This window comes from Plecotus auritus (assembly GCF_963455305.1).
Source record: "Plecotus auritus genome assembly, chromosome: 9".
NCBI classification, from domain to species: domain Eukaryota; kingdom Metazoa; phylum Chordata; class Mammalia; order Chiroptera; family Vespertilionidae; genus Plecotus; species Plecotus auritus.
The window spans coordinates 140,107,411-140,134,515 of record NC_137783.1 but is presented as its reverse complement, the minus strand read 5'-3'; the positions used below and the strand labels follow the sequence as shown (position 1 = coordinate 140,134,515).

General features: G+C 54.7%; 1 protein-coding gene across 2 annotated transcripts in view; it reads left to right on the top strand.

Moving 5' to 3' along the window:
* The window catches only part of CD82 (CD82 molecule), a 52,202-nt gene that overhangs the window by 13,459 nt on the left and 11,638 nt on the right, over positions 1 to 27,105 (top strand). Inside the window, exons 2-6 of one of the 2 annotated variants that reach the window (XM_080687946.1) lie at positions 8,722 to 8,789; positions 13,937 to 14,018; positions 19,451 to 19,523; positions 24,361 to 24,485; positions 24,607 to 24,681. In XM_080687946.1, coding sequence (XP_080544072.1) covers positions 13,956 to 14,018; positions 19,451 to 19,523; positions 24,361 to 24,485; positions 24,607 to 24,681 — 336 coding nt within the window. In that variant the 5' untranslated portion in view covers positions 8,722 to 8,789; positions 13,937 to 13,955. The remainder of the gene's footprint in view (positions 1 to 8,721; positions 8,790 to 13,936; positions 14,019 to 19,450; positions 19,524 to 24,360; positions 24,486 to 24,606; positions 24,682 to 27,105) is intronic. The other variant, XM_080687947.1, reaches the window with a different exon arrangement.

The following is a 27,105-nucleotide window of genomic DNA, read 5'->3' as shown; positions in this document are numbered from 1 at the left end:
GGAATTGAACCGTGACCTCCTGGTTCATAGGTCGATGCTCAACCACTGAGCCACGCCGGCAGGCTCCATTTCTGTCTTTCTGTACACCCCCTCCTCCCAACTGACTATGGCCCAGAACCTCTCACAGTGATAATAATCACCTTGCTTCCCTTTATTGAGCTAGAGCATTTTTGCTCCTCAACCCTCACACCTCCCTGTAAGGGAAGAATGAACTGTTGTTATCCCAGAGAGGGAAGGTCCTGGAGCTGACCTGCTTGCCCAGGTCACAGCCGAAAGGGGCTTTCCATCCCAAACTCCAAGGCGGAGTCCCCTGGTCCAGAGTGGCAGTGGGGTCTTGGACCAAAGGAGCTGGGATGTGGGGGAGGCACCCAAGGCCCACAGCTGGGCCTCATGATCTCTCCACCACCCCCAGTCCCCAACTCTCAGCAGGTGCTCACATTCTTGGCTAAATGTCTTCCAGGGGAATGCCCTTGAGGAGTAGGAAATGGATCAGAGGAGGTGAGGGTGGCAGAGACCTAGATCTCCAGGGTGGGGGGTCCTAGATGCTCACTCTGCTTTGGGGGCTGGCACAGGGACCATCCCCATTGCAGAGAGAGGGAAGCTGAGGTTTAGGGAAGGGGCGTGATGACAAGGTAGAACTGGCTGGGCATGGCCCCTTCTTTCCCCCCAGGGCCCTGAGGGCTCTATTTCAGGGGATTTCATGGGGCGCTTGGGACCTCGGTGCTCATTTTGGCGTGGCTGCTGCTGGCTGAGGGCAAGTCCCTCTCCCTGCTTCAGCTCCCTTGGTGCCTGTGAATCACTCCAGTAGCCCGTGGGAAAGACCCAGCCTTCTCTGGAATCTCCGTGGAGGAGGGGGTCTCCTTCCAAGGCACTGCCCAGTGCTCACAGGATCTGGGCGAGGCCAGGGCTAAGAAGAATGGGCTGCGGAGGCGCTGGGCCACTATTGATGGCTGGTGGGGGAAGGGTGTTGTGGATAAGACCAGAGGGTCCTGATCCCTCCAGGAGGCCACTTCTCTTGGCTACAGAAGAGGATGAGAGAGAGCATTTGGGGTGGTCTGGGAGGTGGACCTGGGCTGGGCTGGTTCCCAGGGTGGGGCTTTGCCTGGGTCAGCAGGGCTGCATTTCTGAGCAGGTTTTGTCTCTGGCTTCCCTGGGGGCTTTCCATGGAGACCAAAGGGCCTGGGTGCATGAGGTTCCTGCACCGGGGATCTGTCTCTCCCTGCCCTTCTTCCTGTCATTCTCTGTTTGTCTTGGTCTCTTTGTCATATTCTCTTATCTCTTTGTCTCTGCCTCACTCACTCACTCCTTCCCATCTTCCCCTCTCTTTTTACCTCCCACCAATGCCCTCCCACCCCCCTCAGTTTCCCTCTGGATCTAGAGCGTCTCAGGAGGGTCTAGCAGATGCTAAGGCCCGAGGCCATCGGCAGAGTCCAGGCCCAGCTCCCCAGAATCCCAGAGGACCTGAGAGCCCAGGGCTGTCTCTCCTGGGACAGGGAGCCCCGACAGGCTGTGCTGGTCTGTTATCCCTTTCCTGCCCCAACTGCCAGGTGTCTGGTTAAATGGCCATCACCCTGCCTGGGACTTGGGGTTTGGGCTTTATGTGCCGTGTGGATGCTGTGGCCTTTCATCCTATGCTCAGAGGGTCTGGGACCCTGCAGTTGACTGCAAGTGGATTCCTCTGGGCCACTCCTCCCTGGAGCGGCTGCCCGCCTTGGGGAGGGTGGCTAGGCTGGAGCCGCGCCTGTGTGCTGCGTGAGGTTGCCCTGGACACTGCATGTTCAGAGAGGCTCTCGGGATGTGAGAGGGAGAGACTTGAGAGATGGTCTCAGAAACAAGGAGAGTCAGGGCAGAGGGGAAGACTCAGAGGAAGCCACTAACAGAGACAGGGACATATACAGAAGGGAAGGGACAGGTGAGAGGGAAGACCGAAGGACAGATGGGTGAGCCTCTGGAGAGCCCTGCCCTGCCCTCTCCTTGTGTGGGTCTCAGCCAGGAAGACCACGCCCACCCACCTTCAGGCTCTTGGAGTTAGAGTTGTCCCCATATTTTCTGTGTTTTTACCCAAGGACCCACAGGTAAGCAGCACATACAGTATGTTTACTGTGTCTCACTCACGCTCTCCCTCTCCCCCTCTCTCTCCCCCCTCCATCAGGTACCCCTAAAGCCAAAGTGGGGTGTGGAGAACTGCAGCCTTGGGAGGTAGGAAGTATGAGCCCATTTTGTAGAGAAAGGAACCAAGGCTTAGAAAAGCTATGTGACAATTAGGGGCGGACAGAGCCAGTGTTTGAACCCACATCCATCTGATGCCCACCTTACGTACTTATGCTGAGAGGATTAGGGCTGCCAGATAGGGCTCTGTGAGGGTCTGTGCAGGAGAATATTCTGGGAAGGCTGCTTGAAGAAGGGGGCATCTCAGCAGCCCTGTCTTTTCCTCCCTTAGCCCAGTGCCTGGGGAATTGTGACTGAATTACCAGCCTGCTGCTATGTGGGGTCCCTGATCAGTGTCCCCCTCCTTCTTCCTAACTACCCTGCTGAGAGCCCACACCCAACACCCAACCTCCGTCTCTTAGGAACCCCAGTTCTGGCCCAGATGTTAGCCACCTGCTCCCAGCTGGCCAGGCTCGTCGGTGGGTGTGCAAGCTGGCCCCTGGTGCCTAGTGCAGCCACAGGATGTCTTCAATTGGTTAGGTTTAGAGGCTGAGCTATGAAGGCCAATGAACGTAGGCTGGGCCTTGGTCAGGTTATTTTAGTTCCTATCATTTATAACTTTCTGCGGGCAGCACAGCATGACGGGAAAGCACAGGGGCTCTGAGTTAGATGTTGGGCTTCAACCCCCAGCTCCATCGGCTGTAACCTTGGCCTTGGGCCTTAGTCCTTGAGTCTCGGTATCTTCAACTGTAAAATGCTTACCTCATAGGGTCATTAAAGGGAGAGCTGGAGGCTGGGTGGGATCGCCATGCTGCTTTATGATTACGTTGGTGTATAATTGCTTGTTTTCATGTCTGTGCTCCTCCGCTGGGCACTCCCGGGGACAGAGATAGGTCTCATTCATCCATTCCCTGTGTCCAGCTCGGGGACCACCCAGAGTGGAGTGGGGATTCAGCGAATGGAAACGCTGAGCAGAGGACGTCCACTCAGGACCCCCTGGGAGGGCAGCCCCTCAGACCGTCCGTGGGAAGCAGTATTACAAAACAGGGAGACCCTTGGGCTCCCAAGTCAGAGAGTCTGGAGTGCAAAGCTCAGCGAGGCCACTGACTCCATGTGACCAGGACAAGTGCCACCTTCCGGAGCCCAGAGGTCCTGCTAATAAAACGGGGATGATGAAGCCATGTTCTCCACCTGGCGACAGGGAGTGGGGTTAAATGAGATAAGATGAGGGAAACAGGCTCCCATGGGGGTGCTTTCCTATGTCTTTGTTTCATTCACCAGTTCTCCCTCTGTTTCAAGTTCTCGGGTGATGGCAACCTTTTGGGGCAGTTTATAGGAACCTGAGTGTGTCACACATCTCAAGGGGCAGCCTTTCTGCATATTCTCCTCCTGACGTGTGAGGAGGGGACGCTGTCTAACATGAGCTCTCCCCAGAGTCCTCTGTCTCTGTCACACTCACCTTCTGGGGGTTGGCAGCTGATGATGCCATCTTCCTGGGCAAGCCTTGATATCCCCATTTTACAGATGAGGCTCAGAGTAGGTAGGCAACTTGTTAAAGGTCACACAGCTCTACAAGATGGTAGTGGAATTAGGTCTCTCTCAATTCCAAGTCCACAGTATGACCTAGTTCATTGTTCTGCCTCCCTCTGTGGCCTGTAGAGCCTCCCTGGGAATCTGGGTTGCAGGGCCCCTGGAATCTGGGACTCTTGGAAAGTCTTTAATCTTTCTAAATTTTTCTTCAAGTTAGGGCCTCCCAACCGATATGCCCAAATGGGTTACAGATGTGTTGAGATTCCCCTTAGCCCTTGGCCGGTCACCTAAGACCAGGCATAGTTCTGTCTCTCCACCCCAGTACTGAACAAATATGTATACTTCTCTCTGTGTAGCACGATGTGAAACTGGTTGGGAAGTACTGATGGCTCTAACCAATGCCCTCCCTGCCCCACCATACACACTGAACACACACTTTCCCCATAAGGGTAGGGATTTGTGGTACTCTCTGGGCCACAGTCTCTTCGTCTGAGAAATGGGGACCGATGTAGGTGATGTCAAAGGCCTTTCTGGCACTGTGATCTGAGTGTGTGAGCCTTAGAACCCAGTGTTAGGAGGGAGCAGGGTCTGCATGGGGCCCAAGCAGCCTGCTAAGAAGATCAAAAACATCAAGAAAGGGAGCCATGGAGAAGGAGAGGCCAAAGGCAATGCCTCTGCCTCAACTTGAGTCTTTGGTGGCATGAGGGCCAGATGGGGAGGCTGAAAGGCTCCAGGTGTGTGCTCTTCCCCAAGCTGCCAGAGGGGACCCCTTCTTGATGCTAAAGGCTCTCCAGTCTCATTGATTGGATTTCATAGCAAAGCATGCTGGGAAGGGCCACATCTGTCAGCCTCATCAGGCACATTGAAGGAACAGCCTGGCCAGGTTTGGTGGGGCTGATCTTTTCCTTCCTGACAGGAAGCTAAGAGTCAGGCCTCAGAGCTGGGAGAGGGCAGGAGGTCAGGCGGGCAAACAGAGGTATGGAAGGGTAGGGTAGGCAGACCCCACCATCTACCTCATTCCAATAGGCAGCAGGTCGGAAACTCTGAGCAGAAGACGTCCACTGAGATGTCTTTAGAGAGAGAGGGAAAGGGAAGGGGAGAGCGAGGGTAACATCAATGAGTGAGAACCATCAATCAGCTGCCTCTTGCATGCCCCGCCCCCTCCACTGGGGCTCAAGCCCACAACCCAGGCATGTGCTCTGACCAGGAATTGAACCAGCGTCCCCTCAGTGCATGGGACAATGCTCAATCAACTGAGCCACACCAGCCAGGGCCAGACAGGCCTGATTTTTAATCAGGGTTTGGTCACTTACTTGTGTGACCTTAGGCAAGCCACTGAACCTCTGAGTCTCAGTTTTTTTCCTCTGTTAAATGGGGGCAATAATATCTCAAGGGCAGGGTATTAGATTAAATGGAGGACAGTGGGAATGGCATGATACACACTATGAAGTGCTGTCCCTCCTTTGCCACAGTCTGGCCAGGGGTGGCTACTGCCTACATTCCTCTGGTACCCTTGGCCTTCCCGCACATGCCGGGGTCAGTTCCAGCTCCAGGGTGTAAGCCCTCAGGAGAATGGGACCCTATTTTACACGTGGATGGAATCATATGGTAGGAGCCGCTCCTCATGGAGCCTCCAGTTCTGCATCCGTAAGAAGAAAGGAGGCCTTGGGGCTCAGAAATCCCGTGATTCCTGGGAGGGTCTGATCTGAGTATGTTTCTTCCAAGCCATGATGGCAGCGGTGGTGGGATTTGCTCACTTGTATTGAGCAACTGACAGTTTCCCCAAAGCTCTTTACACACCTTATCTCAGTCCCCCAACAATCCTACGAGAGGGTCCTGCTAGTGTCCCTGTGTTAGAGAAGAGATGTTGGGCTCTGGGAGGTTTAATAACTCCCTTGCTCAAGGTCACAACCCAGCTAGTAGGAAGCAGAGCTGGGATTCAAACCCAGGTCTTGGAGGAAACTTGAGAACCTAACCACACCTGTGGCCTCATGATTTTTCTGTTTCCCAGAGTAACAGCCTTTTACTTTTGTTTTTCTTTTTTTGTTTTAACCAGAACAAAAACAAACAAACAAACACACAAAAAACACCAAGATCAGAGGCTGAAAAATAAGATAGTGATGAGTTCAAAAAGCCAGCCCCTGGAGTCAGCCGTGTTTTCAGGAAACACATCACCTGTCACATGTGAAAACAAATACAGCCACCTGTGGCCAGCCTCTGCATGGGTGATCGAGACAAAGTCCAGGCACGGGAGAGCTGGGTGGCCAGGAACGGGCTTGTAGGTGGAGTGCCCGCAGATAGGGCTTCCAAGCAGAGCGGCCAGGCCAGGCTCTCTCGCTCCACTTTCTGCCCAAGGAAGCAGCCTGAGCTCCCACGGGATCAGTTGTCCAACTCACTAGACTGGCTGGACCTCCAGGCCTGAGACAGGCCCTTAGGCACAGCCAGAGGCTCGGAGACAGAGGCCCATCCCCTGTGAGGGCAGAGGTCCTCCTTCCTTAGGCGGCTCAGCCCAGCCCTGTTTAACTTCACCCTCAACCCCTTGCCTCAGAGCAGTGGCAGTCACCCGCTGGCACGGAGCCCTCCAGGCCGGGCACACATCTGGAGGCTGGTCAAGCTCCTCTGAGGGCTTTCAGACTGTTGGTGGAAACTAACAACTTCCGGAGACTAATCATCATCATCGTAATTGGTAGCATTTATTTGACATTTACTGGGTGCCAGGCACTTTACAGATACTAATTCATGTAAGTCTCATCATAACCCATTATTAAGTCCATTTTATAGGTGGGAAAGCTGAGGCACAATGGTGAAGTGGTTGCCCAAGGCCATACAGCTGGTAGGATGCAGCTGATTTGGCATTTCAGGGAGGGAGAGAAGGAGTGGGCTAGGGTGCCAGCACGGTCCTCCTGGGTGCTAGCCTGATAGCAGGTCACCGTCACAGCAGTGTGGGTGGGCGGGTTTGGTATCCCCATTCACTGATAATGAGGGAGCTCTGCAGTGTCTCCCAGGGCTATGTGGCTGATATGTGGCAGGTCCTGGGAGGGAACCAAGGGTCACTGTGCGACTGAGGTCAGTTCTGATACCTTTCTATGCCGAAGGCCTGGTGAGCTGGGACAGGGCCGCAGATGGAGGGAGAAGAGCTCTGGACCCAGACTCTCCCAGGTCTCCATCACGTGCTCAGCCCTGATTTTACTGTGTGACCTGCAGGCTCTTGCTACCTTTGGGCCCCTCTGAAAAATGCACTGATCTAAAAGGTCTTTGCCCGCAGAGCAGAGCGGACATTACCCTGGAGTTGGTGACTCAGGGGGGTTGTGCCTCCTGAGGAAGTCAAGGAAGGAGCAGAGGTGCCGGGAGCTTTGTGGGAATTCTCCCTGGCCAGGCCCTGCTGCACTGGGATCCGGGGTCTGCCTGCATCCCACTCCCAGCAGAGGCACCGGGCCATGCTGGGGGTGGGGCCTATGGCAGTGGGTCTCACACATTAGAGTCCCCAGGAAAGCTTTAAAAAATCCTGATGGTGGGGCTGTTCCCCAGACCAATTATATCAGCATCTCTGGGAGGGGTCCCAGGCACCGGCCAGTCTCAGAGCTCCCAGAGTAATTCCCGTGTGCAGCCATGATTGAGGGCGCTGCTCCACACGAAAGGGAGACAAAAGGGGAAGTAAGCACCTCCTGGCTCTCCCTGCTTATGACCCCCTGGCCAGATGACAGCATCTGCCTGCCCCGCTGTGTGCATCTTTCTTGGGAGACAGTTCACAGCTTCCATTGGCTTTTCTGACCCAAAGGAGATGAAAATCCCACTCTTATGGGAAGCAACCCCCTCCCCACAAGCCAGCCACATCATTTCTAAGGACTAGAAGCCTCCAGTTGCAGGATCAAAGTCGGTTTGTCTTATCTTCTCTAAGAAACCTTTCCTGACCTCTCCAGGCTGCCCCCGCCCTCTCGTTTCCTTTCCTGCAAATACATAGCAAATACTTGCTATGTACTGGGCACTGTCGTAGGCTCTGGGGTATCGGGTGAATAAGACAGACCCAGCCCCTCCCCGTAAGGAGCCATACTCCAATGGGGGCTGCAGACATAGTAGTGAACTAAGAGGAAAAATGCAGCCAACAGGGCGTGTGACAGGGCCATGTGTCAAAGCTGCTGCTCTGTATAGTCATTGGAGGAGTTCCCCCAAGACTTTGATGACTTGCTGGGTTAGGGTTGGGGGGCTGGCATTGGCATATTTTGGTTCTAATGTGCAGCTGGGGGTGAGGCCGAGTGAGTAGATCAGGTGTTCAGGGAAGGCCTCTGGGAGGAGGGAGCTCAGCCTACAAGGAGGTTAGGAGCCAGCCTGGGGTTTTGGGGGAGGAGTGGTCATGGGAGAAGAGGCCGGTCAAGGGCCTGCGATGGACAAGGGCCTGCTCTACTGGAACAACAGGAAAGTGTGGCCTTTATGGCCTGAGGAATGAACGTGTGTGTGGGAAGGGGGAGGTGCTGAGGACAGAGGTGGGCAGGGTGCACCAGGCAGGGCTCCGGGGCCACATAGAGCATGGATGGTATAGCAGACCTCTTGGCTGTATCACCGTTGCAGGGCTGCAGGGTTGGGGAGCAGCAAGATCTGGCCTACATTTTGCAAAGCCCTTCCTGGGGTGTGGATAACAGGTGGGGAAGGGCAGGAGTGGAACCCATGACCAGCCAGGGAACTGTACTGGTCCAGGGGGAGGTGAGGCGTGGGGCCGGGAGGGGCCCTGGATTGGGCTGTGGGAGGACGGGAGGAGGCAGAGACCTGCCTGAGGCTCTTAGGTGTTTAGCTGGAGGATGGAAGGGCCATCTCGTCCCCTCCTCTGAATCCTGTGGTACATAGAATCCTGGAGCACCGCCCCCCAGGAACCTTGAGAGCTTACTAGGATGTGTTCCATGGTGTTAAGGGCTATAAGGTGAACAATGGTTTTAAGTCAGCGGTGTTTATAGCCAGTGTGGAGTCCTTAACAGCCTAATATATGGTGACTCTTGGAAAGAACTGTTGCTTCCCAAACTTGGTGACGGTAAAACCTTTTGTTCTTAACAGGGATCTCCTAGGACTCGTATTCGGAGGAACTAATCCAGAAACACTGCTCTGGTCCTGTCATTTGACAGGTGAGGAGGGTGGGGTGGGTGTGGGAGGGTAGGAGGGTGGGAGTGGGGACAGTCACCTGTGCTAGGTTTCCTACTGAGTGACCCATCAGAGCAGACCTCAGCCCGCACCTCCTGACTCCGGGCCTTGAGGTACAATGCTGCAGGCCCCACCTAGTGTCCCCAAGGCTAGGTGGGGACATCCAGGTTCTAGGGTCTGGGTGGAAGGCTCCTCCTCCTCCTCCTCAGCTGAGGGACAAACCAAACCTCCTCCTCTACCTCCTCCTCTACAGGTGCAGGGGCTCTGGGGAAGGCAAGGGAGCCTTGGGCATGGGTCTGACTTTCAGAGCTGGCCCAGGGTGCTCACCCTACACAACCCCCACTCATCCCTTGGGTGCGGACAAAAGAGGCCTGAAAATAGAGTCTCAGCTGACCCAGGGGCAGTGGGTCTCAACCCCCTTCAGGTGGCTGAGTACTTGAAAGTCCTGGTATTCGATGTGGAAGTTCTTCCCCCTCCCCTTCACCTCTCCATCCATCCATCCCTTCATCCATCCCTTCATTCATCCATCCATCCATCCATCCCTCTATCCATTCCTCCATCTATCCATCCACCCCTCTATCCCTCCATCCTCCTAGCCCTCGATCCACCCATGCTCCAGTTGGCAATATTTTCTGGGAGCCTACTTTGTTCTCATAAATAATACATAGTCTTTCCCCTCAAGGTACCACAACCCATAGGGGAGATGGACAAGTGAGTAGAAAATTACTGTACAGCATTCTGAGTTGGAATACTAACCTCCATTTGTTGAAAGCCTACCAGATACTTTACCCACATCGTCTGAGCAAATCTGCCGAATAGATTTCATTTTCCTCTTTCCATAGATGAGTCAGGTGAGGCTCAGAGAGGTGAATTTCTTTGTCAAAGTCACACAGCTAGGTGATAGGATCCCATTCAAACCCAGGCAGTCTGATGCCACAGCCTGTTCTGGGAACTGCTCCAGCATCCAGTGCTACTGGAAGGGAGCAGAGAGGGAGCGCCCCTAACCAACGTGTGCTGGTGCCTGGGAGGGGTGGCCGTGGCAGTGGTGATAGGACTGGCTGGAGTAGGAGGGCTCCTGGAGGAGGTGGATGTCTGAGGTGAGACTGAAGGATGAGTAGGAATTAGTAATATATTAGCATAATAATTTCACTGTACAAACTGGTTTGGCATAAAAGTATATATATGGTCAATTTAAATGATAGATGCTTAGAAATGGTCAATTTACATGCTGTAAAGCCTAACATAAAATCAGTACCTTCTTCCTCCTACCGCTCACACAGATGTCAGTGACTGTCCTGGAATTTTCCAAATAAAATGTGCTTGTTTTGTTAAGGCATTCTCATAGGAAAGCCTGGGCAGACGCTCCAGTGTTTACAGAAAGTGTATACAAGGAAGCATAACACCGGGAGAGGCTCTCTGTTTAATTTCATCTGCAAATGAGACGCTCACCCTCACTTCTTCCAGAAGTCCCAGTGTAGATGCTTAGCCAGCTCCACTCACTGCGTCCTGACTGCCAGCTGTGACCTCACTGTCTTCATAACAGGGGCTTCAGTTGGGAGCCCCACTCTACAGGTGAAGAGAATGAGGCCCGGAAGTCCTTCCCTGTGGCCATGGACTGGCAGAGCCAGGATTTGCACCTTGTCCAGAGATCCTGTGTCACCACCATTTGCTTCCCTACACCAGGGACCAGCAAACATTTTCCATAAGGGGCCGGGCAGTGAATGTATCGGGCTCTGTGGGCCGAGGGTCTGCCGCAGCTGCCCTGCTCTGCCCCCACAGCGCCACAGCAGCCTCCGATGAGGCACACGAGAGGGTGTGGCTGTGTGCCAACCCACTTTATTTACAGACATCGACATTTCAATTTCATGTGTTACAAATACTCTTCTTTTTATTTTTTCCCAACCATTTAAAAATGTGAAATCTGTTCTTACTTTGTAAGCCATACAAACATAGGGGTGGGGCTGGATTTGATCCATAGGCCTGGCAGGCCACCCCCTGCCCTACCCTAGCCCTTACTCATATCTGTGAATGAGGATACTGAGGCTCAGACCCCTCAGCATGAGCAGGTAGCTCGAATGGAACCCCAAGCCCTCTGATTCCAACTTTGGAGTCTCCTTGGGGCCTGGTGGTGGTGGTGGGCTCCCTAAAGTTGATGCCACACGCCATTGTGGGGCGACATGGGTGTGTTCCCAGCCTGCGCTGACCCCCTGCCCTTCGTGGAACCACGCATCTCCTGTCGGGCATGGAGAGCCCTGCTCCCTGTGGCTTAAAGGAAAATGTCTAGGCAGAAAGACTTTGCATCCTGGATCCAGGCCCATGAGCCCAGGAGCCACCCACCCCACACTCTGGTTCTCAGCACCTTCTCCTCTCTCAGGCGATTCCCAGGTAGGCTCTGTACCTTCCCCGGTTGGCCAAGCTGCCCGCCAGTCATGGGGCTGCCTGGCTCCAGCTCCAGCATCTAAACCCAACCAGCTGCCTCCTGAAGAGGAGGGGGCGGCCCTGGCTCAGCGGCCTGGGTTCTGCCTTGGCCAGTCCACATGCTGGAAACTGGACAAGCTCCTTTACCCCCCTGTGCTCTGTGCCTTAGTTCGATCATAGGATATTGAAAGGCTTTGCCCAACGCCTGATACAATTTGTGTGAGTGACCAAGAGGCCGGTGAAGTGACCCGGGGGCTGGAGTATTGGGGATGCCAGCCCAGCAGCCTCTGCCTCCTTCTTGCCCACCAAACCAGAGCGCCTTCGAGCAGTCAGTCACCTTGGTCCTCACCACCCGCGTGGTCAACGGAATCCCAGCCATCCCCAGATAGAGCGGCAACCACTCCCTGCAGACCGCGTTTCATGGTGGAAAGAACGCAGGCTGCTTAAGGAGCTGTGTGACTTGGGCAAGTGACTGCACCTGCCTGAGCTTGTCCCACCCCCTCCCCGGGATAGGAATACCCTCCTCACCTTCCCACCTTCTGGGCAGGTTGTGAGGCTTACAAGGATGACCGAGGCCAACGGCTGTTCACAGGCAGCCCCTCCTGCTTACTGGGCAGTGCCTGCTGTTCACTCTTGTCTAAAAGCTGCCCCATCCCAGCCCGGCCGGTGTGGCTCAGTGGTTGAGTATCAACCCATGAATCAGAAGGTCCCGGTTTGATTCCCTGTCAGGGCACAGGCCCGGGTTGCGGGCTTGATCCCCAGTGTGGGGTGTGCAGGAGGCTGATCAATGATTCTCTCAAATCATTGATGTTTCTAGCCCCCCCCCCCACCCCGCCCCTTTTTCTCTCTCTGAAATCAATGGAAAAGAAAAAACATTTAAAAAAATTTTAAAAGCTGCCCTGGACACCTGGCCCGAGAGCAGGATGTGGGAGCCGGAAAGTGTACAAACTCCCTTCCCAGGCTCCGAGGCCGCTGCAGTTGCCAAAGGGCTGTTTCCACACTTCTCCAGTTTCACAAGCACCGACTGGCACCGCCGCTCGTGCCTCTGGGCCCCTCCACCCTGGGACGCGGTGACTGAAAAGCTCTTCTGGTGAAATTCCGCCTATTCTATCTCGTTTGGCTGAGCCTGTGTCAGCCCGTGGGGCGGGCATCACGTGTCATTTACTGGGAGGAAACCCAGGCAGGCAAGCCGGCCCCGGGAGGAAAGAAAAGCATGCCTCCCTCCACGGGAGGACCTTTCCTCGCTGGCTGTTTGTTCCCTGCAAGTGTGTGAAGTGCCTGTGGTGTGTCAGGCGCTGTGCTGGGAGGGGACAGAGGAAAACAGTAGCTCTCCTGTATGCAGACCGTCCCCGCCCCCCGCCCCCCTGCAGGACTACTCTCAGATCTCTGTGTCTCCTGACGTGGGGGTGGCCGGCCTGTTTTCTCCCCTCGGGGTCTGGGGGGGGGGCGGGGTTTCCTAGGCAGAGTTGCTAAGGCTGGACTTTCATGGTTCCTAAGTCACTGCCCTCTTTCCATTTCTCAGACCCAGACCGTGGGCCCCCATGGCTTGGAAGAGCCATTTAGTCTAATTTCCCCATAGAGCACTCGAACCCCCTATGTCTTGACTCAGACTGTGTTTCCATGACACTTGGGATGGGGCGCTCACCACCAACCAGGCAGCCTTTTCCCTCCTCTCGGGGTCTTTGCTTCATGGGCCCAAATCTGACCCCTAGAAAGGCAGCTAGCTAAAGACAGGGATGTTAGGAAACTGAACTGGGCCCCTTGGCGGCGGTGAGCCCTCCCTCTGCCCCCTCCCCTGTCCCTGGAAGCGTATAAAGTTGAAGCCGAGCTTCCACTTGGCAGGGATGATGGAAGATTGTTATTATGTGCAGAGCACATGAGGGACCTCCGCATGGACAGGGGAGATTCCCATGACTTAGGATGCCCTTCACCCTGCAAGGGCCTCCGGGCCCCTATTCTCTCTGCTCTGTGGCGCCCTCCCCCCCCCCACCCCCCCCCCCCCGCCCCTGCTTTCATTGGGTGGTGGGAACATGGCTGGGTCTGGTGCCTGCTTCCCCCACCCCCAGCCTGGCTCTAGCCATGCAGCTGCCCTGGCCAGCTGTCCCAGCCCTAGCTGCCTGGCTCTGGTTCCGTCATTCCTGGGTTGTCTGGCCTGGGGGAGGGCACAGGGGCAGCCAGCTTGCAGCTTCCCCCTTCCGCCCCAGTCCGGCCCTGGCCTGGGGTCCTGAGTAAAGGGTTACAGCATGCTCAAGCGTGGTGCGTGTTGTTCAGAAGCATGAGCTGTGTCGGAGGGGATCTGAAAATGCGTGGGACAAACCACAGGTCTCATCCGCTGGGTATCCAGCAGTCACTCACTAACTTCCTGGACTTCCATGAGCCCATCTGGGCAATCTCAGACCCTGCGGTTCTCCATATAATTTTCCTCCAGGCCTGGCCCCAGTAGAGTGGCTGACTCAGACCCTGACCGCCAAGCATCTAACAGCCGAAACTACTCAGGACCATACCTCCCAGCTGTGTGGCTTTGGACCAGTCATCTAACCTCTCCCGGCCTCAAGGTGCCGTAAAACGGGACCTCACATTAGTACCACCTCCTGGGATTGTTGTGAGGATTTGGGGCCAGCAGATGGTCGGCGCCCACTAGCATTGGTTCTCTCTCCCTCCTGCCCCACCCAGTCCCACCCTACACTGACCTACCTGCCTCCTCTCTCCACAGGGAGCTCCAGGGCCGCAGGATGGGGTCAGCCTGTGTCAAAGTCACCAAATACTTCCTCTTCCTCTTCAACTTGCTCTTCTTTGTAAGTATGGCCAGCGCTGCTTGACTGTCTCCAACAGGACTCTTGTCCCTGGTGCATCCCAGCCTGAGACCCTTCTGAGCTGCCAGGCCTGGGGATGGTGGTGGGGCGTGGTAGGTGCGGGCTGAGGGCAGACCATTCCCAGTGGAACCGGCTCGGGGTGGGGAGGAGATTCCTGGCATGCCCAGCTGGCTCCATGCAGAGCCCTGGACTCCTGGCCCAGCGTCCCCTCTCCTGGAGCACTGAGGCCAGGCCGGGCTGCCAGGGCTGGAGCCTGGTGTGGGGGAAGGAAGCCCTCTGGGCATCCCCTAAATTCTTGTCCTCAGGGAACTGTGTGTGAGGGGGTGTCTCTGGAATCCTTCTTGTCCCACCCTGACCCACCACCTTCCTCTGCCACTCTGAGAACTTGTCTGTTACAGTTCTGGGTCTCTGCTGCCCTCACCACACTCCCACCCGCATTGTGGAGGATGTGCCCTGAGTCGCAGAGGGTGTGGGGAGGCTGGGCTCTGGGCCAGGGGGAGGCACAGTTCCCTTCCCCCAGACCCTTCTTGGCAGGCATCACTAGGTCCCTGAGCCAGGGGATGCCCCGATGTGAGCTCCATGCACATCTGGACCTGGTTTTTCTGGGGCCTTGGTTCTCTTCGCTGGCCTGGCACCGACTGAATCCTCTGCCTTGGAGTTGCCAGGATGATGGTGTGTGTGTGAGAGAGAGTGTATGAGTGTGTGAGAGAGAGAGTGTGTGAGTGTATGTGAGAGAGAGTGTATGAGTGTGTGTGTGAGAGAGAGTGTATGAGTGTGTGTGAGAGAGAGTGTATGAGTGTGTGTGAGAGAGAGTGTATGAGTGTGTGTGTGTGTGAGAGAGAGTATATGAGTGTGTGAGAGAGAGAGTGTATGAGTATGTGTGTGAGAGAGAGAGTGTATGAGTGTGTGAGAGAGAGAGAGTGTATGAGTGTGTGTGTGAGAGAGAGAGTGTATGAGTGTGTGTGAGAGAGAGTGTATGAGTGTGTGTGAGAGAGAGTGTATGAGTATGTGAGAGAGTGTATGAGTGTGAGAGAGAGAGTGTGTGTATGAGTGTATGTGAGAGAGTGTATGAGTGTGTGTGAGAGAGAGAGAGAGTGTATGAGTGTGTGTGAGAGAGAGTGTATGAGTGTGTGTGAGAGAGAGTGTATGAGTGTGTGTGTGAGAGAATGTGTATGAGTGTGTGTGAGAGAGTGTATGAGTGTGTGTGTGAGAGAGTGTATGAGTGTGTGTGAGAGAGAGTGTATGAGTGTGTGTGTGAGAGAGAGTATGAGTGTGTGTGAGAGAGAGTGTATGAGTAGGTGTGAGAGAGTGTGTATGAGTGTACATGTGTGTGAGAGTGTATAAGTAGGTGTGTGAGAGACAGTGTATGAGTGTGAGAGAGAGTGTATGAGTAGGTGTAAGAGAGAGTGTATGAGTGTGTGTGAGAGCGTATATAAGTGTGTGCGAGAGAGTGTGTGAGTATATGTGTGTGAGAGAGTGTATGAGTGTGTGTGAGAGAGAGTGTATGAGTGTGTGAGAGAGAGTGTATGAGTGTGAGAGAGAGAGAGTGTGTATGAGTGTATGTGAGAGAGTGTATGAGTGTGTGTGAGAGAGAGTGTATGAGTGTGTGTGAGAGAGAGTGTATGAGTGTGTGTGTGAGAGAGTGTGTATGAGTGTGTGTGAGAGAGTGTATGAGTGTGTGTGAGAGAGAGAGAGTGTATGAGTGTGTGTGAGAGAGAGTGTATGAGTGTGTGTGTGAGAGAGAGTATGAGTGTGTGTGAGAGAGAGTGTATGAGTAGGTGTGAGAGAGTGTGTATGAGTGTACATGTGTGTGAGAGTGTATAAGTAGGTGTGTGAGAGACAGTGTATGAGTGTGAGAGAGAGTGTATGAGTAGGTGTAAGAGAGAGTGTATGAGTGTGTGTGAGAGCGTATATAAGTGTGTGCGAGAGAGTGTGTGAGTATATGTGTGTGAGAGAGTGTATGAGTAGGTGTGTGTGTGAGTGAGTGTATGAGTAGGTGTGTGAGAGTGTATGAATGTGTGTGAGAGTGTATGAGTAGGTGTGTGAGAGTGTATGAATGTGTGTGAGAGTGTATGAGTAGGTGTGTGAGAGAGGGTGTATGAGTGTGTGTGTGTGTGTGTGAGAGAGTGTATGAATAGGTGTGAGAGAGAGTGTATGAGTAGGTGTGTGAGAGAGAGTGTATGAGTAGGTGTGTGTGAGAGAGAGTGTATGAGTGTGTGTGTGAGAGAGAGTGTATGAATAGGTGTGTGAGAGAGAGTATATGAGTAGGTGTGTGAGAGAGAGTGTATGAGTAGGTGTGTGTGTTGAGAGTATATGAGTAGGAGTGTGTGTGTGAGTGTGTGAGGGAGAGAGAATGTGTGCACAAGAACGTATGTATGAGTGTGTGTGTGTGTGATGGGGTGGGGGTGAGGGTGACCTAGAGGGTCCTTCACAGCCTAGACTGGTGCTGGAGGCTGCCGCCTCTCCATGCTGGTTCACCCCATGCTGTTAAAACCAGGTTCTGCAATAGGATGTTTCTTATGAACCAATTTAATTTCTAAAAATTGTACACATGCATGAACATTTTTAAGAGGAGAAAAAATACCTCTGAATGTTAATGTTGGGTTCCTGGGAATTTGGGGTTTATTCTTTGTGCCTCTGCATTTTTCAAATTTTCTACAATAGATATGAATTACTTGTGTGGGGGGATTGCTTTATATTACAAGTTACCTAGGATTACGGAAAGTTTAGAAAGTAAAGAATCATTCTAAATTCCTCCTCATAACTTTAACTGAACACACAGATACTCACAAGTGAGTTCCTGGCATATGTAAGCTCACATGTGTCACATATGCACATTCACATGCACATGCACATGGACCACCCTGGCTCCAGCGCCCCCTCCCTCCTGAGGACCATGCTGAGGCCCTCCACTGATGGCAGCCAGGCCTGGAAGCCACCCGGGCAGGGCCTGGGCACCTGGGCTTCCCCAGCTTGGCAGTCCGGCCCTCCTGGCTGGCCCAGGTCAGTGGAAAGCAGCTGCCCAAGCAGCCGGAGCCAAGCCTTCCTGGCAGGCAGGAGACTCCCTGGTTTCTAAGGCCTGTGGGATGGGGTGGGAATGCTATGGCTCCATCCCTGGGGCTCTAGGCACAGGAGAGAAGGGTCTAGAGACTCTATACTATACCCTAGACGGTGACGTGGCTTGGGGTTCAGGACGGTAGACCCCCTCTCCCCATGCAGTAGGAGGGAGGGTAAAGACTTTGTGGAGAGAGGCCTCGGGCTTGATGGTTTTGGCCGACTGTCCTTTCCTGTTCTATGAGGCAGCCCTATGCACCCAGCGATTGGAAAATTCTCTCTGGCCAGAGCCTGGGGCTGCTCTTGGGGCTTGGCTCCCTCCCAGCTACTCCAGGGGGCTGGCAGGAATCAGCTGTTAACTCCCTGTGTGCTGGGGCCAGAATGGCCCCTCAGGATGTGGGGGTGTGGTGGGGCGGGAAGCTTTTATTACAGAGGACGAGAAGGAAAGGAGAGAGCTGGAGGCAACAGTGTGTGTTTGCGGTTCACTCATCCACCAGATGTGTATTTGACACCTCTGTGTATTCACACCCTGTGGGGCTGCCAGGTACACACAACCAGCAGAAGAGCCGGTCATGGGGTTTATGTCCGGGCGGTGGTGGGTTCCAAACAAAGACTTACTCAAATGGGTGATGAATTCGCAGTTGTAGGTTCTGGGAAGGAAGGATGCCGCCCTAGGAGAGCGGATAAGGCGCGTGACCTCAGCTGGGCCATCAGCAAAGCTTCCTGGAGTTCCGTGTGGCTGGGGAGAGAGGGTGGCTGCAGCAGGAACTGAGGTCCAGTGGGGAATGGGACAGAGGCTGCTTCTCCAGGGCACACCCGCAGGCTTCCCAGAGCGATTCTAATCTTTGATTTATGCACAGTGGGAAGCAGTTACGTGATCAGACTTGTGGTTTGGAAATATTGCTCTCGCTGCCGTTTATGCTCACACATGCACATGTGTACACGTGTACATTTTTGCCTACACCCTCCTGACCCCAGACTCCTCATAAATTGCCCCATCAGCTTTTCTGACATCAGAGAATCCTGAGGCTGCTGGTGCGGGCTTTTGGGGAAGAACGCTGACTGTCAGGACCCCAGTTCCCGGAGAGCCCTGAAGGAGGAGGAGGAGAGATTCTGGCAGGGCTGGAGGGGGGGCATTAATGTGGGGTGTGTCCCAGGGCCCTAGTCTTGGTTCTCAGAGAAAGGGGGTACCGTGGTGCCTCCCCCATTCTGGTCAGCCACCTGGCCCGGCCTCCTTTCTGGCTGCAGCATGACCTGATGGCTGACCTGCCATACCTGCGGGTTAGGCTGCAGTCATGGGACCTGCAGAGAAACTGACAGGGCCGCACCAGGGCCTTCCCTCGGGTTTCTCCAGGAGAGCCGAGGAGCTTAGCCGGGCAGCCTGAGATTTACTCTGTTTGGGATTACATTTGCCCAGAGGGAATTTTCTGCCCTGCCTCTCATCCCTCTTTGGAAGGGGGCTCGCCCCACCCTGCCCTGCCCTCTGAGCACAGGAGGTGGGTGAGACAGGGACTCCCTCTCCCTCGTGGGTTTGAGGTGACAGGAACAGATCTTGGGCCTCACTGGGGTGCTTGCCCAGCTGTGCTGTGAGTTTTGGGATGGGGAGAGCAAGGATTCAGGAGTCTTTGGTAACCTAACTGCCAGGTTCTGTAAAGCGCCCCCTCCTCCCTCCCAGTAAGCTGTGCAGTCTGAGGCACCCCCACTCCTTGTCAAAAGGAAAAATCGGCCCTGGCTGGTGTGGCTCAGTTTGTTGGGCATCGTCCCAATGCACCGAAAGGTTGCTGGTTCGATTCCAGCAGGTCAGGGCACATGCCCTGGTTGCAGTCCCTGGTAGGGCATTGCAGAAGGAGGACACTGATGGATATTTCTCTCACATCAATGTCTCTCTCCCTCTCCCTTTCTCTTTCTAAAAATCAATAGAAGTATGTTTTTAAAGGGAAAAATCAGTAACACTGAGATAGTTTTTATTTAGAAGTTGTTTTGTTCATCATGGGTCTTTTTTTTGCATTAATTTTGTTTTTGTTTTTTAAATAATTGCTGTAAACTCTTATTTATCTTGGTGAGTCTTTTGGTGTCTCCTTAATTTTTAACACCTGAAGCAAATGCCCCATTCGCTTTCCTCAGGGTCCCAGCTCTGGTCTTTAGTGATACAATGGTCCTGCTGTCTGGATTGCTGGGGTTCACTGAGACTTGGGGTTCAGGGCCAGAGGCCACTTTGACATCCTGGGTTGGGCAAGGATAGCGGTGGCTCCCCTGTATCCCCCTGGCCTGGGCTACAGGGACAGCTGGGCAGGGTTCTCTCCCCCACCTGCTCTCAGTCCCCGCATTAACCACCCTCCCCCGCCTTCTTCTTCTTCCAGATCCTGGGCGGAGTGATCCTGGGCTTCGGGGTGTGGATCCTGGCCGACAGGAGCAGTTTCATCTCTGTCCTGCGTAAGGATCCCTGCTTCCCCTGCCCTGCCGGCCCTGGAGGGGAGGGCCAGGCGCAGACAGGGCTGGCCCACAAGGACTTCAGCTCCAGAGCTGCTGGTCACTTTCCCATCTGACCTCTGGCCCTGCCCAGTCCTGTCGCTGACTGCTGCGGGGGTTCCAGAAGGAATTTCTCTCCCTCCCCAAACAAAGTGGCTGTTGTCTGGAGAACACTGGGGTGTGGGGAGGCTTGTTCTCCCATCCTGGCCCCTTCCCTCAGCCCTGACCTTGAGAAAGCCTCTTACATTCTCCATTGGCCGTTCAGCAACGTGTGGGCAGCAGTGCCTCCCCTTCCCAGCTCAGAGAGACGTAGGAAAGCCAGGAATAGCAGGTTGTCGGGTGTTGATGAGGTGCCTGCTGTATGCCTGGCACTGCCTAGGTGGGCCAGGCACGTGCACTGAGGAGGAAGGTACCAGATACAACTTCTGTTGTTCGTGCTCTCACAGGCCTAAGCATGTTACATACATCAATTGTCTTAATCCCACAACAGCTCTGCAAGGTAGGAACTGTGCTATTCCTGCCTCACAAATGAAGAAATGAGGTCCAAAGGACTCACGTCCCTTGCTCAGGTTCACACAGCTTATGAGGGATAGGTGTGGGGCGTGAGCTCAGAGAGCTTTGGTCCTAAACGCTGCACAGGGTGAGAGAGCCACAACACAGAAGGCCCTTCTCTCACTATTTAGAAGCAGGAAGAAAGACACCCAAGATGATAAGAGCCATTCCCAGTCTACTCAAAGTTTCCTCCAGGAAGCCCACCAGGCTTGCTGCACTGACCTCTCATGGACGCCTGTGTTGGGAGGGAAGCCAAGCCCCAAGTAGCACAGTGATGCTACTCCCATCAGCGAGTGTGTCGTCCTTGGCTTACTTCCCCTCCCAGCAGCTGTGGAGGTAGCAGGTTTGGACTCAGGCCCACGACAGCTGCTTGATTTGAATAAAACAGAACCGGGCTGGGATGGGTGATGGAGGGGCACACCTGTCACCGTGGCCCCAGGGGACTAGGCCTTCTCCCCTCAGAGGGTGAGGGGAGCAAGGATGATCCACCCTCCAGCCACATCAGATTCGACCTGGGGCTGTCAGTCTTTCCTCCTACTGGGGGGGCAGCAGATTGCTTCCCTATTCCGGGGCTAGGGTCCAGGTTTCCTGTCTCAGCCGGGTGCTCACACTCCCATGCCCTCCCAAGAGGGGACCTATCCTCCTTGGCCTTGACTAAGCCCAGACTCACTACTTCCTGGGCCATGGCCCACACCCAGTAGGCACTGTGCCACAGGGCAAAGTCTTGAGGCCCAGCCCACCCACCGCATTTCTGCCCTCTGCACCCTGCACCCTGCTTGCTACTCCTCCTGCCTCCTCTTGCTTCCTCCCTGTTCAAGTCTGAGAATCTCAAGCTGGCCAGCCTTTAGAGGCTCCTGGATGCACACTGTGTGTTTTACCAATGCCAGGCCTGGGACCCACCCCAAGGGTGTGGGTGGGGCCTGGAGCACCGTGGTTTTTACAAAGCTCCCCAGGTGGTTCCCCAGGCAGCCAGGGTTCAGAAACACTGATCAGATCTGCCAGCCCAGTCACTCTACCCTTGGGTAAACTGAAGCTTGGCAAGGGGGAAACGACTTGGTAAGTCACATAGCAAATAAGGATGGGAGCTGGGAACCCAGGGCTCCTGACCTACTATGTGCAGGCTGTGTGACACAGCGCTTCTCTTACCTCAGCGAATCCTCCCTGCGTTACTATCCACGTTTTACAGTGGAGGAAACTGAGCACAGGGAGGGAAGGAACTTACCTGAGGGCACACGGCCAGAAGGTGGAGAGCCGGGATGTGAACCAGGTGGCATGGCTCCTGAGCCCCCACTTCCCGAACCCCTGCAGTTCTGGGGACACCACGGGTTCACAGGGTTCACACAGTGAGCGGAAGCAAGCACTGTGTAAGAGTGCAGGTTCTGGATACAGGCTCCTCTGCTTCCAATCCCGGCTCTGCTGCCTGTGAGCTCTGTGAACCTGGTGCATTACTTCACCTCTCTGTGCCCCTTTGTCTGTAAACTAGAAGTAATAGAATGTACCTCATCAGGTTATTGTGAGAAATTAAATGAGTTAATATTCAAAAACAGTTTAGAAAACTAAGTGATGGTTAAAGATTAATATTTATAACAATTGTTATATTATTTATAATAATTATAATTGTTAAAGAATAACATTAGTAATACCATCTAATCCTTATAACATCTTTAGGAGGCAGGACTTGGTTCCTTTTTACAGAGAAAGAAATAGAGGCCAGGGAAATGGGTGCAGCACAAGACCGCCTGGAGTCTGCATTTTCGGTGCGCTTCCATGAGGACTCGGCACAGTCAGGGAAGAGCTGGTCAAGTGCCCAGAGGCTGTGGGCAGCAGAGCTGGGATTAGAGCTCCCTCCTCGTGATCCCCAGTCCCTTTCGGTTTGGCCACTTCCCTCGCCCTCGCTGGTACCTGCTTGGCCCAGTAAGATCAAGGTGTTTGTGCCACACACAGCGGATGGGTCTCCCGGGAATAGTCAGTCACAGGTCCCCTCTTCATTCAGCTGCTCAGATAGGGGCCGGCCTGAGACCTGGGTGAGGACAGGGACTGGTATTGACGAAATGTTCTGAGAAACCAGGACCTCGAGGCTTAGCTGCCTCCCAGGGGCAGAGCCTGAGTTGGGGTCTCAGCCTTGGGCCTGGCCTGCTGGCCACCTCGGCCGGCCGCCTCTCAGCCTCTCTGGGCCTCGGGCCCTTAGGGACCAATCAGGATGTGAGCCCACCCTCGTTGGGGCTGTGGTGGAAGTGAAGCAGGATGATGGGTAAAGGGCCTTGTGGGGCTGCCACACACCAGGCAGTGCCAGTTCCTTTGTTCGATGAGTCGTCGCTGGGAAGGTCTGTCGGAACCCAAGCCCAGGAAGTTCAGGAAAAGTGAAATTTGTGGGCTCCTACTGCCCATGGAGATTGCCCAGAGCCAGGGTGGTGAGGGCCTGGAACCAAAGGAAGCCCCACCCTCACTCAGCAGGGCTCTGCCCAGATTCCTGGGGGCCTGTGAGGAGCCAGCAGAGGCAGCCCTGCCCTGGCACCCTGAGAGTAGGGTGGGCGGGCCAGGCTCTTCCTGAGTTCCAGAACATTCTGTCTGCCACCAGGAAGTGGAGCTGGATCAGGCCCTCCTCCCACCCACACTCCAGCTGTGTGGTTATTCCTTAAGAGCACTAACCCCCTCAGTGGTTTCCCAGGCCCCCCAGGGGCAGGCCTGTGTTCTCCCTGGGCCAGCTCCGACTGGGCCCCAGTCCTGTGGAAGCGCATCAAACATGCAGACTCCAGGCAGTCTTGTGCTGCACCCAGGAATCCGAATCCGTATCCCTAGGAAGTTCCTCCGATCGCTAGTGTGGTCTCCAGCCTCTGCTCCCAGCTGCCTCCTGGGAGTGAGCCCTCAGCCCCCGCCTGTGCGGGCACATTTACCCTGGCCTCCTGGTGTGTCTCAGCCTCAGGCTAGTGGGTACCTCACACCTACAGGCCAGAGGTGGACATGCGCTCTGCCCTGTGTGATCTGTTGGGCTTCTTGGGAAATGCCGGTCAAATGCCTGCACAGAACTGCCCATCTACACCCTCAGGGGCGGGCTCTGTCTGCCCATGGCCCTGGGGAGGGACTCTTGCCATCGCCTATCACACTCCTCTCTCACTCACGCTGGTCAGTTCTTTCTCCCCTTCTTTCCATTCTTCAAATACATCAAGCTTACTCCTTCCTCAGGCCTTTGCACCTGCTGTTCCCACTGCCTGGAATGCTTTTCCCTTCACTTGAGGTCTTCACTTGACTGACCTCTCCTTTCTCGTCTGAGCTCAGATGTCATCTGCTCAGACCAGCCTTCCCCACACCGCAACCCACTCCCCGCTCCGTAGTTCTCTACGTCAGCCGGCTTAGCACCTCCGTGGCCCTTTATGCAGTCAGAAGATTATACTGTTTTCTCGTTGTCCCCCCCTCCCCCACTGCCCCACGTAATGTCAGCTCCGGGGTGTGGGAACCTCTGCCGTCTGACTGCATCCCCAGCAGCCGGCACAGTGTCTGGCAGGTGGTGAGCACCTGTCAACATTTGTTGGCTGAATGAATGAACAAGCGCCACACCCGTGCCAGGACATGTGCCCCGTGCATTGGTGGAAAGAGCGGCCTTAAAAGTCTGCACATTTCCAAAGCCCAGCTCTGCTCTGTGCTGGTGCAGCTCTCTGAGCCTCCGCTGCCTCTGCTGCCTCCGCTGGAAGTGGCTGTGCCAAGTTATGTCAGAGTTGGAGGTGGCCTGAAGCCCTCGAGGCACAGGGAGTGGGCAAGAGAGGCTGGTGTTTATGACTATATTACTATATGTGGACGAGGAGGAAGGCAGGCAGTGGTGTCTGTGGCCCCAACAGGACCTGCCAGTCCGTGGTTCGTTAATTCAGCAGCTGTTCGCTCATCCTTTTGCTGTGCCAGACACGGCTCGGGATCTGGGGGTTCAGCAGGAGCAAACCTGAGTCCCTGCCCTCCTGGAGCTCTCATTCTTGTGGGGCTGCAGACAGGAGCAAGAGAGATTAGTCAAAGGTCGTCTTCTCACTCCTGGTCAGTGCTGAGGAGATCAAGTAAAACAGGGATGGGGGTTAGGATAGATTGAGGGAGGCACATCCAAGCAGCTTCCAAAGGCGGAGAGGAGCAAGTTCCTTGCTGGGAGGCTGACCCAGCACCCTGACTCCAAGGAAGGTTCTGGACCTTTGGGCCCTGCCCCTGATTCTGTACTTCATGAGAGTGAGACAGCCAGGCTGGATGGATCACCCTCCTTTCCATCCCCCAGAGGCCTCCTCCCCCTCGCTCAATGTGGGCGCCTACATCTTCATCGGCGTGGGGGCCGTCACCATGCTCATGGGCTTCCTGGGCTGCGTCGGCGCGGTGAACGAGGTTCGCTGCCTGCTGGGACTGGTGAGTAGTGCCCCCTCCGCCTGCCCTGCCCTGAGCCCTGCCCGGCCCGGGCTGGGTGGGGAGCACCTGAGTGGGGACCAGGTGAGGGCTTCTAGCTAACCTGCCTGCTCTGTATCCCCAGTACTTCGTCTTCCTTCTCCTGATCCTCATCGCCCAGGTGGCTGCTGGCATCCTCTTCTATTTCAACATGGACAAGGTACGCACCCCTCCCTCCGTCCCCAACCGGCATTGGACAGCCGTGTGGGGGGTCGGCCCGGGGGTGGGGGGGTAGACCAGAAGCCTCAGCTGTCCCAGACGAGCCCAGTGGGTGCAGGCAGCCTTCCTGTGGTTACACTGCGGACCCTTAGCCTGGAAGGTGGGGTCTGTGGGCAGAGTCCCTCTTGGTCCAGGATCCCCCTCCACCCCACCTCGTTCTAGGCCTTAGCCACTGTGCGCAAGCCGCTTGCCTCTCTCTGCCCATTTCACCCTCTGTAAACTGGAGACAATAATGAAATCTAACTCTTTGGGTTGCTGGGAGGGTTCAGTGAGTTATGTTAGCGCTTGGCGTGGTAAGGACTCAATAAACGTTTCCATTAATGTAAAGGCTCCTTAGCAACTGTTAAATCCATGCCACTCCCCCACAGAGGAGGCCCAGGGAGGAGACTGTGAATAAAAACACCAGTCCTGCGCCAGAGGGGAGGTGCGCAGCTTTGAGGAAGAGAACTTTAGACTCACTGGGCTTCAGATCTAAGGACACTGGTGGGCGTGGCCAGCAGTCAAGTGTGGAAGCTCAGGGACCGTGGTCCTGGCTGTCTCTTCAGCATCCTTATTGTGACGGCTTTTCTACAGCATGCCACTCACCCTGTCGTCCCAAGGTGGCTGCCACAGCCCCATCTTGTGCTGCTGTGGCCAGATCAGGGGGAGAAGAGCAAGGCCCCTAAAAGTGTGCCCCAGATTGCATTACAAAGGCACCCCTGGCTTTTAGGGTGGCTGAGAAAGTATCTGGCTTTCCGACTCGAAAGACAGGGATACAAGGAGCCGGGAGTGGCTGCTGGGTGAGCCAGTCAATTGTGGTAATCACAGTTATTTAAGGAACACCTACTATGTGCACATGGTAACTTCTAGAAGCTTTACACACACAGTGTCTCCTCACAGCAGCTCTGTACAGTAAGTGTTACGTTGTCAGACAGGGAAGCAGATGCTCAGAGAGATGAACAGCAGTAGCAACATCAGCAATAGTAACAGTAGCCTCCACCATCCCTACACTGGGTCAGCACAAAGCAATGCTGGGTCAGTGTTGGTTTACATTCATTCTTTCACTGATCCCCACCCACCACGCTCTCCCAAGTGTGAGAATCCCATCCTACAGGTGGGGGCGTGAGGGCACCCAGCAGGTCAATGGCCAGAGCAGGAAGAGCTCAGGCTTCCGGACTCCAGGAGGAGTTCACCGGGGCCCAGCTGGGCCGGGGCCTGCCTGCCTCCAGGGCTACAGATCTGATCCACTGAGCAGGTGCAGAGCCGGCAGCCATGTGGGCTCCTGCATTTTACCGTTTGAAGGTCAAGTTACCTCCAATCCCTCTTAGAAGGAAGCTGAGAAAACATAACACCATCAACAGCCAACACTTAGAACTGAATGTTGTGCTCTTGCTGCATTTAATATTTGATCCTCACAGAAATTCCATGAGATCATGGATATGAAAACCCTCATGTTCACATATGGAAGCTGAGGCACAGAGAGGTTAAGCAACTTGGCCAAAGGTCACACAGCTAGTAAATGGCAGAGCTGAGATTCAAACCCCAGCAACCTGGTTTCTGGGTCCCCGCGGGTGAAATTTTTCACTGTTGTGGTTCCTACCTAAATCTGCTTTACTTATTTACAATCCACACCCAGCCTGTTTCCCAGGAGGGTTGACCCTGACTTCCTACAGAAAATCAAATTGGGGAGATCAGAATGCACACTGAGAGAGAGGAAGACCACTGTTCCTAAAGCCATGGGATGAGATTCTCATGTAACTGAGGGCTAACTTGGACACTGAGCTTCCTGGCAGTCAAGGAAAAAGGGGAAAGAGTTTCAGTAAATGAAAGGAAGCTTGTTTGGCCATCACACAGGAAGCAAATGCTTAGGGCAGGGACTATCCTTTTCCAGAGACAGGGTTTTGGGATCAGTACCTGGGGCTTTTCTGGGACCCAGTCAGTTGCACATTATCATCAGGTTAGATCAGAACTGGGCTCCCATGAGGTGGTTCCTATGACTCCGAAGCTAGTCGGCTCTGCAGGGTGTCGGACAGTCCACCTTCTCACCCCGTCTGCTTCCCCATCTCACAGTACTAAAGGTGGCGCCCATCTGTGGACACCAACCACATGCCAGGAGCTGACTTCGTAACTTGACACACGTTTCCGTTTTGCAAGCATTTTCCACTTTAGGAAACTGAGGCCCAAAAAAGTAAAGTGACTTTTGGTCACGGCACCCACAGGTTGGAGGTGTCAGAGTGGAGATTTCCCTCCGCTTCCTCTGCCTCGAGGCCCGTGCCTACCCCTGCACCACGCCGCCTGCCCACAGGATGGCACAGTCTCTGCTTGGCTCACGACCAGGAGCTACACCTCCGAGGTGTCCCCAGCTCCAGAGCAGGGCTTGGCGGGG